Here is an 11,439-nt window from a genome sequence, read left to right as displayed (position 1 = left end):
ATGCATGTTCGCTCAAGCCTGTCTTCATTAGCCCAGTTACACACTGTTCAATACGACATATTACTCTTATCAATCTATTGTGTTTTGATCCAATTCAATTATATAGCCTCTCTTAAGTACCCAATACTTGAACGAAATAGCGAACGATCACACGGTGTCAAACTGTGTTGATTCGAGATTGACACTGATTCTCAATGATGCTCCAGGTTCAATTTCTGTTGTGAACCACTGACGTCATAGACGAAGAAGATAAAGTAATGTTGAAACTGTCGTGTAATTAGTAAGACCAGCCAAATAAATCACCTATTCCTGCTAACTAATTTTATTTCAGCCGAGATTGGTAACTCTTCTTCAAATTATTTACTTTCAGCTGTTGTCAAGACTTGATTGTTTGACAAGTAATACATCCGGAGTGGCAATGGGGTATGGTCTTTAGATCATGAGCCGAGTATGTTGTCGATGCTGCTCTAACAAGCGCCACTGCACACTTCCTCGCATAGGGACCAAAACATTAATAAACTATAGTCGAGAAAAGACATTTATTTTCATTAGATCCAGATTCTTATCATCAATACGATATTTTGGCTAATGTAAAAAATATTTGTAATATTAAAGGTTTGACTTGACTTAACGGTTTAGTTTAATTTTACTTTATATTAAGATTAGCTGGAACAGTTTAGTTCATAATTAGCTCGACTATCACTTGTTAAATGTGAATATGTAGTCCGACAGATCTGGCACTACCCAGTTCCTCTGACAAGATATTCGGATAGGATATCGGAACTGAGCTAATGTCGATTTTCATAGTCGCTAGTTTTTAGTATTTTTCACTATGACCAAACTATACTGTCTATATAAAGCTGAACCATTAACCACAATGGCATTGTGCCCCACACGGTACCAGAATACAGTCAAGGGATAAGCTTAACTCCTACGAAGTTTTACGAATCATGGGAAAAACATATCCCTCGAATGTATTGTAGTACCGTGTGGGGCACAGACACATCGCAGGATGTTTGACAATATCTTGATCGATTCATTACTGGTTCAACTTTGTATAGATACCAAAACTTATGACAAATTGGGCTTTTGTTATGATAAAAATTCTCCAAAGACATTATAATGTCTGGCACTATACCCAGTTCTGATATATCATCCAAAAATCACGTCAGAGAAATTGGGTAGGGCCATATTTGTCAGGTAAATAATAATATACTATTATAATATATTGGGTAGAAATACGAATCAAGGTAGATAATACTCGTCAGTATACTCAATAATGACTACAAATAACTCTTTCATATCATCAGGGATAGCCAACCTTAATTTCTAATCAATTTAAATCTAAATGCTTAATAATATTCAGACGAAATCGGTCACGTGCTATGTCTATGAATGTCTTGACAAATGCAATTTTACCAGAAAAGCAAAAGATACACATGAAAATTAACGTGATAACATAAAGAAAAACATTAATATATCAGATAAACTAAACCAAATACGATGAAGTGTGTATCTAAAAGGACTTTAGTATTTCACATCCTTCTGTCTTTTTCTTCATTTCAAATTCACTTATTTGTTTCTTTTATCTAATTTACAAATTAAGCATTTTGTATTGTGGCATAATTTCATCCGATTGACATAAACAGTTTTAATTTGCGCAAGGAATGTACACAAAATAGATTTGTCATCAAATTTAGCTGAATAATAACAACATATTATAACTCGCGAAAAAAATAATTTAATTTAAATAAACACAAAATATAACAAGTGCTAATAACCAATAACCAACATTATTTTCAAAACCATTGCAAATCCATTGTAACTAATACCATTTCAATTTTAATGGTGAGGATATATATATATATATATATATTCGTCTGAATATTATTAGTTCTATATACATCTTTATATATATATATATATATATATATATTGAAAAGAGTGAGACCTGATAATCACACTTTTCAATATATATATATATATATATATATAAATATATATATATATATATATATATAAAGATGTATATAGAACTGATAATACAACAAAAATCACTCACTGAAACCCAAACACAAATTGTGTGGAATATCGTACAATAGGTATTGCGAATATACGTTAAACAACGGTGAATTCACTCTAAATCGGCATCCAACTCTTGAATACCAGTATGTAGGGGTAATTGGTTTAGAGTAGAATAAGTTACTCGAACAGTTACATGCCTGGCCATGTATCAGTCCAGAAAAGTGTTAGTAAATGTCAAAGTGAAACAAGGGAAATCAGTTTAAATTGGATTAGTGAGTAATCATCTTTGATAATTCGTCTCAACGGATTACCGACGAATAAACTGGAGCTACCGGTTTGGGACCTTATTTTGGTGCAGATTGCGGTTCAGATGATGTTGCTTTCCTTCAACAGTATATAATGATTAGATCGGGACTTTGAAATGTGCCGGATTAGGGAGGGTTTCAGTTTACTGTATTGGTATTGCCATTCAAATATTGGTATTAATTGTACAACATTGGTATTGCAATATATGTATAACAAGTTTAATATTAGTATTACCAGAATAATATTGGTTTATCCAGTACAATATTGGTATTACAATTAAAATAACGGTAAAGTCATCAGTATAAGAATTACAGAAAAGGAATAAAAATTGCTACGTTGCTACGATTGCAATAACAGTATAACCATTAAAATTACGGTATAAACAATAAGACTTTGACGCAACTTTAGTCATAAAGAATATCGTCGATACCAGCAATTCCACCATGCTTTTGGTGAAGATGATCATAGCATTCACCAGCACTATTAAATTTGGCTGTACAAAGCCAGCAAAAATTAACTTTACAGGCATGACAAACTATATGGTTACATCCACGTTTTTTCTCAATTAGGACTGTACACTGAGGACAAGGTTTTACTGATTCAGCATGGCTTCTTAAATAGGCCTCGATTTGTTCTCTGTCCCTTTCTTGGGATTTGTACATAGCACATGACAGACCATCGTGGTATTCAATATGACAGGATGAACAGATCCTGATACCACATTCTTCACAAATATACTGGGTATTTTCTGTATTAGTTTTATAGATAACAGGACAATCCGGGGTTAGACAATGATGATATGTACCTCTTCCACTTTTCAACATAAATTTTGTTACAGCTGCTCCGACCAACGCCCGGGGGTCTATCTGGACTTTAGTAAAACTGTGCTTGAAATCAACCCAAGTAAACGGTTCTTGACAGGACTCTTCGCTGCAGAGAATTGGAAGATCCTTACTCTGTATAGCAACCTGTATTTGTTGCTTAAAGCAGTCAAGACAATAAGCATGGGAACAATTCTCTAATCGGTAAAGTTCTGCCAAACTGTCAATTGGACAAATACAAGCACAACATTCTGGTAGTTCATCCCTTGGCTCACCAGCAGCAGATTCATAATGGCAATTTTCAAGAAGAAGAGATTCAGACAAACCATCAATTAGTTGACAGGCTTTCTCCAAGGTTCCAGATTCACCAATGATCTTCACTGTTTGTCTTTTATGATTTAAAAGAATTGACTGTAGACCAGAATCTTCTACAAGTCTTTCTAGGTTTAACCCATATTGTTTCATCAGAGTTTTCATCAGACCTCTTGGACGTTCTGGAGCCCTCAAGTCGATCTCTTTCCCACTCCCATTCAATATATCATTCAGGTAGTTTTGTAATTCAATCTGAGCTGTAGTAAATTTGGCCATGGTTCCAAAAATGCTAATAGAATTCGTCCTTTCATCCATTCTGATCACTGTTTGAGATTTTTCTTCAACTTTTCGAACAAATTGTCGTCCCTGTCTGAGGAACAGATGGCGATAATTCTCATTTCTCCAGCATTCGATCACCTCCCCTTTCAAAATACCATCTAATATGGCTCTTGCCTGAGCTAAGTCTGAAGAGAATTTGCTGTACAGATTCAGAATCACTCGCCCGTTGTTCAATTCTTTTTCATGAAATTTGAAATCGAGAGTCTTATGAAGAGCCTCTACAGCTTCATCAATAGATGATTTCATGATATCATACACTTGTTGTGAAATGTTGATAGAAGATGATACATCTGGAATCATTGTAACTGGTTGATTATTAATTCTCATAACACCATTTAAACCTCTACAAGCCAGATAACCATCTTCTGCTGAAAAAAATTTAGCATAAGCTACAAAGTTTATGTCTGTATCCTTCTTAGGTTTCAATACATCTACAACAAATCCAGTTTGTCCATCAAGATAGTTGGAAATATACGTAGAAACTGCTCTTTTTATTTTGTCTATATCGTCGACACTGGTAGCTTGTACTTTTTCTCTCACTACAGATACCCTTTGAATATTGGCTTTTGCTTCTTCAGATATAAAACTCAAACTGTTACAAAGACTTTCTTTGATTTCAGCTTCTTTGGTATTTGGTGGCAAACGACGGAGGATCAAACCTGTTGAAGCATCATTGACGTCGATCTTCACTGCAATTCCTTTCACAGAAAACCAACCAAGACGAACAGCATCGGCAAGATGTAAAGGATTGACATCAACAAACGCCATGTTCTTTAAGGGTCTTCTTAACCATGTTAATCGAGATTTGAACTGGAACTCACGTCTTTCTGACTGTTTGATCTCTGGGATTGCTACATCCACATTATCGTTTTCAGTTTCCTTCACAGCAAGTCTAGCTGCTACATCTGAAGAAAATGTAACACGACCCCATCTACCATCTGATTTTTTATCTTCCCAACAATCTACAATTTCTCCAAATTTTGAAAATTTCTCCTTGATATTTTCCTTCGACGAAGTTTTACAATTGGGCTTTGTTATATATACAGAGCGGTAATCAAGGGGCATCAGAAGCAAAGTACCCTCTCCTCCTTTTCCCAGAACAATTCGAACTCCTCCAGTCCTGGTACGCTTAGAACCCAACTGAAATTCTTCTGTCTTCATTAAAACGGGCTGTATAGCTTCATGTCTCCATTTAGCAATTACCTGCTTGGCCGTTTCATTCAATGAAGAAGTATAGAATCTCACTTCACCTCTATCTCGATCAGCATCAATCATCACAATACAACCACAGATCTGTGTCAACATCTCTTCATATTTTCTTAATTTAGTAAATCGTGGACCAACAAACATAGAAAAAGAGCTTGATCCAAAATATTCTGTGTGGACAATCGAAATTCGTTTACTTTTTACGTTTTCTATATCAAAATGTAGTTTCATCATTCCTTGTATCCATTCTTCTCTGACTGGTGTGACGGTAGTAATAAAATCAGTTGACGTTCTTAAAACATTGCAAAATACCACCCACTCACTAGAATCATTTAAAACTTTGAGTGATGAAGACGGGTGAATAAAGACCTGCTGATCTAGACTTGGTACAAAATATCCAGCCTTTCGATGACCAGTAAAGTGAGCAATGTTTTCTGTGAAAGCTAACAGAATGATCTTTTGAAAACGTTCTGCTAGTCCTTTGTCTTGTGAAAATTCTTTCTTTACTTCGATTCCAAGTTCTCTCTTCAAAATACCTGATATTTCTGAAACGGTTTCAAAGACCCCTCGTATCACTTTGTTATTAACGTAATTGTCAAAGCACCATTTATTTCTCTTGTCGCCAGGCTGAGCAATCCACGCCTTGTACACTTCGAGTAGCGTAAAGCAATCACCTTGATGTTGACAGAATTGTGTTTTGACCAAATCGCTATTGTCCTTTTCACTATCAGATCCACCACGATAGAAAAGTGAACCACCAGAACTAATCAAAGACGCCAGAACTAAAGCATCATACACAAACCCTTTATCGAATCCTTTCTTGACAATTGAGCTCAATCTTGGTTCAAAGGGAACCTTGGCCAGCCAGTTACCATGGTCTGTTATCTTTCCATCTTCTACGGCATTCAACTGAACCAGAGTCTTCAAAGCTGAATCAAGAGCATCTTGAGATGGCGATTCTACGAAATCAGACTCAAAAGGATTAATACCAAATTGTAAAAGTTTTAATAAAGCCTGTCCCAGATGAACTCTTAATATCTCAGGAACATTGGATTTCTTCATATCATAGAAAGTTTGTTCTGTGTACAGTCGAAAACATTTCCCAGGAGCAGTTCTACCAGCACGACCTTTCCTCTGTTCGGCTGAACTTTGACTTATTACATTAACTGCCAAACAATTGATGTTTCTTTTGGCGTCAAAATTCATTTCTTTAGCCAAACCTGTATCAATTACATATTTGATTCCTTGGATAGTGATGGATGTTTCAGCTGTATTCGTTGCAAACACAATTTTTCTTTGGTTTTCTGGTAGAGGTTGAAACACGAGTTGCTGCTCTTGAATATTCAACTGTCCATGAAGAGTCAAGCATTTAAAACTATCGTTAGTTTTACCAAGTTTTGTTTCCAAACGTTCTTTACATTTCTCTGTCTCTAATGGTGTTGTCATAAATATAAGAATATCTCCAGGGCCTTCGTCTTTATGGACTTGAATGGCCATCTTTACTGCTTCCTCTTCATAATCATCCGTAGATTGTTCCTGTTCCGCTTTCCACACAACATCAACAGGGAACGTTCTACCAGCTACTTCTATAGGCATACTAGATTTGAAGTAGTTTGAAAATACTTGTATATCAATAGTAGCTGAAGATATGATAACTTTTAAATCTGGTCTATGTGGTAGACATTTCTTCACAATACTCAACAACAGGTCAGTGTAGATGCTTCGCTCATGAGCTTCATCAATAATTATCACAGAGAATTTGGTGAAGAGAGGATCTTTTAAACATTCGTTAAGCAGTGTATGATCAGTCATGAATAAAATCTTGGTATCTTTAGAAGTCTTTTGTTTTACCCCTGTTCTATAACCAACAGTTTTACCAAGATTAGACAACATTTCGGTTGATACTCTGTTAGCAAGGCTTACACAGGCAACTTTTCTAGGTTGGGTGCACACAACCATCTTATCCTTTAGCAAACCAGATTCAAACAAGTACTGGGCTATTTGGGTACTCTTTCCAGATCCGGTAGCACCTCTCAGGATGATAACTTGGTTGTTGGCAATACAGGATAATATATCTGATCTTCTAGCATAGATCGGTAAAGCTGTATCAAGACGGCAACATTCTATACTGAACTGTTTACTCAATTGTTGAATATATTCTTTAAAATTCTCAATATTTTCAGACTTGCTGATGTCAGCGGTAATCTTTTCGAAATAGTTTTGGTATTCCAATTTTTGTGACTTCAGTTCCTCCAACTTTACTTTGATAGCGTCTCGTTCGGCTACTTTTCTGTTGTATTCTTCAACGGATATATTGGGGCTGATGACGAATTCTTCTAATCTGTTATTTGCATCATTGATTTTAAGTTCATGATGTTCTATACGTTGTTTGGATTTGGTTTTGATACCAGAGAGAACCTGCTGTATCATTTCTCTTTTCGAGGTGGATTCTGTTGAGATTGGGATCAAGGAACAAACCACATTGGTTGGGCTGTTTGTGTTGCTCTCTTCCAACTGTCTGATTACTATGTCTGCTATGGCCTCACTTTGTACCTTAATTTCTATATTGGTTGAGGATCCATCTTCACTTAATACTGAGGAAACCAACTGAAATGGATAAATAGTTCCTGTACCCATCCGCGTTCTGATAAAACCCACAGCATCTTGGCTCTTCAATGCATCATCAATACTCAAATAAAGTGTCGTCTCATGTATTTCAGGTTTAGATTCTACCTTCTTTTTCTTTTTCGTTTTCTTTTTGGTTGCTTGGGCTGATTCCTGTCCTTTAGATGCTTCTTTTTCTTGAATTTTAGTCTTCTTTATCTTTTTCTCCAAATTAACATGGGCTAAATCATGATAAATGGGTGGTAAAAGATCCCTAGTGTAACATAAAACTTCAATTTCGGATGAGCTGTTGGTTTTCCTAAAATATTTTATCACTTTATTAGCTGAGGCTTTAGAGTGAAACAAACTTAAGACAACTTTGCTGTTGCCAGTTTTCATAATTGCTTGAATATCATACTCGATAGATGTGAGACTTCCAGTTCTAGATTTTAAATAGGCTCCATAATCAAAAGATTCGTCAGACTTTCCCTTGAATATAAAGAAAAGAAACGTTTCCTTCTTTTCAGTCTTAAGCGCTATTTTCTCGGGTTCTCTAGACACATCAGAACCAAATGAATCAAGTTCGCAGTCACCTTTACTGGATGTAGTACTGGACTCTCTTCTTCGTGCATCACGACCCTGGCCTCCTCCACGACCTTGACCTCTTCCACGACCTTGACCTCTTCCACGACCTTGACCTCTTCCACGACCTCGACCTCTTCCTTGAAAGATATCTTTTGAACCTTTGTATGCAAACTGTGGTGGAGTGCTTTGCCTCGACGAATTCTGAAAATGATAAGTAAAAGTAAGTAAAAGTTCCCGACTATCTTTAAGAGATTACAATGTTTTTTTTTCCTCAAGGGATCATAAAAGATATCCTTTATAAATTTCAGGGTGATTAACTTTTAGGATGAATTTAGATGATGCAAGTATTTTGAAGCATTATATAATAAACATGTATATGACTTATGTAGGACTAAAATATATAGCTAGGAGAATGAGATCAGAGCTCAGAAACGCGGCACATACAAAATGTACTATGAGAAAAAGCTATAAAGTTTTAGAATTATTCAGTAGGTAAAAATTGAAAGAATGAATTTATCATACATACCGAGGCTAAAGACTGATTTGATGTAGAATCGAGTCGTATCAGGTTTGTACCAAGTATAGGCATGTCAGGAAAAGCAGAATAGGGAGGTGGTGGTGGTGAAGTAAAACTCATAAGAGGTGGTACAGGATTTGACAGTAGAGGCTGTCCTGGAAGAGGCAGTGGAAATGATGGCTGATTATGAATCATTTGGTAACTGGGTGGTAGAGAATATTCACCAAAAATTGGTTGTTGCTGTTGTATCGCTGGTTTCCTTGAGTTGATGTCTTTATTATTCACATAAACATTAACAATAGTTGGTTCTTTACCAGTCTGCTTTGGGCTCTTTCTTCTATTTCTATTCGGACTATCAATATTTGGACTTGGTCTTCTATCATGGCTATATTCTCTATTTGGGCTATACCGTCTGTCGTGTCTATAATCTCTATTAGGGCTCTGTCTTCTATTTCTATGTGGACTTTCATGCCTATCATAGTCTCTATTTGGGCTATGTCTTCTGTCTTTTTTATAATCTCTACTTTGGCTATATCTTCCGTCTCGATTTGGGCTCTGTCTTCTATCTCTATTTGGACTATGTCTTCTATCTCTATTTGGACTATGTCTTCTATCTCTATTTGGACTATGTCTTCTATCTCTATTTGGACTATGTCTTCTATCTCTATTTGGACTATGTCTTCTATCTCTATTTGGACTATGTCTTCTATCTCTATTTGGACTATGTCTTCTATCTCCATTTGGACTATGTCTTCTATCTCTATTTGGACTTTGTCTTGTGTCTTGTCTATAATCTCTGTTATCATCATATCTATAGTCTCTATTTGGGCTGTCTCTTCTATCATATCTATAGTCTCTATTTGGACTATGTCTTCGGTATCTATTTGGGCTTTGTCTTCTATTTTGTCCATAATTCATGTCTCCATCTCGTGTTCTATAGTCCGGTCCATAATCTCTATCTCTTCGACTATCATTTCCATATAGATTGCTGTCTCTACTATCTGAAATACATGTTAACAATTTCCAAATTATATCGGCGCTCAAAAGTAATAGGGGGCTAAAAGGGAAAAGAAAATAACGATTCAAGATAAGTGAGATGACATAGGGTTTTTACCCTATAGAGGTTAATTTTGAGATTTGGTTTGGGTATAAGGGTGGGGTGGAAATGAAATGTTGGAGAAAATCACAAAAATAGTAAAGATTTAAAGGGGGAAGGGGATATTGAAATTAATCAAGATATCTGAAATGCTATTCTCGTGTACAATGTTTGATCTATAAATAAGTCTAGAAAAACACGTTGTATGGATACCGGGTGGTATAATTAACTTCTCTTAGTATTTATCTTTAATATCAATTCATTATAACTAGTGACAATTCCTTCAAAGAACCACGATTTTAAAAAAAAATTGGGACTGACAAAATATGATACGTAGCGTGATTTATTGCTAAAAGTCACTGAAACAACATAAGAATATGGCCCACTTTATGTTCCATAGAAATTTTCTGCTGACACAGAATCCGCTAGTTGATCACGTGACTTCATTCTTTGGACTACATTCTAGCAGACGACACTTGGAATTCCGATTACCGCTTGGGATTATAAGGAAATTCGGCCGATAAAAAATGGTGACGTTTGGTAATAACAGAAATCCGCCATTTTGTGTTTGTCAAAGTATACATTTATACACTTTACCTTGCTTGAAACTACTGGATTCATTCTACTAGCTGATATTGTAGAGAAATCCCATGTTTATCAAAACAAACTAATGCGGGGGTCGCGCACGGCTCATGTAAATTATTAATCCTTTCCGGAAATCCACGAATAATAGGTTTCCACGAAATTAGGTTACTTGACTGTACTGCAGGTATTTAGACTTTATGCAATAAAGAATTCTTTACCTTGTCTATGGAAATTTCTGCCTTCTTCGCGAAATCTATCATTTGGGTTCCCATGACCACCACGACCTCTGCTTGTGTGATTCTCACCGCCTCTACCTCTGCCCCCGCGGCTTTTGAAAGGAACAGAACCACCTTTGTTTGGTCTACTCATATCGTTTATAAAATTGTTCTTTGGGCAGTAATTCTGAAAAATAGTGATGAGATTCTTCAGTTACCATAAAGTTGATGTTAACATACCTCCACTGGCAGCTGTCGGAAATGATGCTAGTGTTTTTATTTACTAAAAATACCTTAAATTTTCTCATATTAAAAAATTGAAATTGAAAACATGAATGTATTAATATCTCAGCAAATCAATGTGGTGTATGAAAAATAATATGTATCTTTTATGTGAAAGTTGATTGCGTTATCACAACTACCGAATACATTCAGGGATACCCCCTGTTAATGTTGCTTCTAAGTCAAGATTAAGATGTAGCCTACGGTGGACTCACTCAGTAAACGAGGTTAAGTCAAAAAGTTTTTTTTGGCTCACCTTACTAATAAATATCGGAGATAGATAACTATGGTGACCTACCGCTATCATTCAAAATATTAAAATTAAATCATTTCCCCTAAAATTGCAAATAAAAATAAAAGTAAACCTAGATCAAACTGAAAGTTCATTTGATACAAAATGATTTAGAAAAAAAATATAAGAATAAAATGCTACATAAAAACGAAAGTAAAGAAAAGAGCCTACAGCTATATCACAGTATACAACGATGCATTGCGCACGGGTCGATTAATTTCAATGAATTAGCGATTTGTATCAAGGGGAAATCG

General features: G+C 35.6%; 1 protein-coding gene across 1 annotated transcript; it reads right to left on the bottom strand.

The window, feature by feature from the left end:
- Positions 1-1,718: 1,718 nt before the first annotated feature.
- Positions 1,719-10,765, bottom strand: LOTGIDRAFT_231563 (hypothetical protein; the record flags this gene model as incomplete). Its single annotated transcript, XM_009053724.1, has 5 exons — positions 1,719-1,874; positions 2,005-6,023; positions 7,056-8,399; positions 8,725-9,716; positions 10,615-10,765. The coding sequence occupies 4 exons, from the start codon at positions 10,763-10,765 to the stop codon at positions 2,736-2,738; spliced, it is 5,775 nt and encodes a 1,924-aa protein (XP_009051972.1). The 3' UTR covers positions 1,719-1,874; positions 2,005-2,735.
- Between the last annotated feature and the right edge of the window lie 674 nt (positions 10,766-11,439).

The sequence above is a fragment of the Lottia gigantea genome (genome assembly GCF_000327385.1).
Source record: "Lottia gigantea unplaced genomic scaffold LOTGIsca_20, whole genome shotgun sequence".
In the NCBI taxonomy this organism is placed as follows: domain Eukaryota; kingdom Metazoa; phylum Mollusca; class Gastropoda; family Lottiidae; genus Lottia; species Lottia gigantea.
Note: the sequence above shows the minus strand (reverse complement) of the source record. Positions and strands in the feature narration are given on the sequence as shown.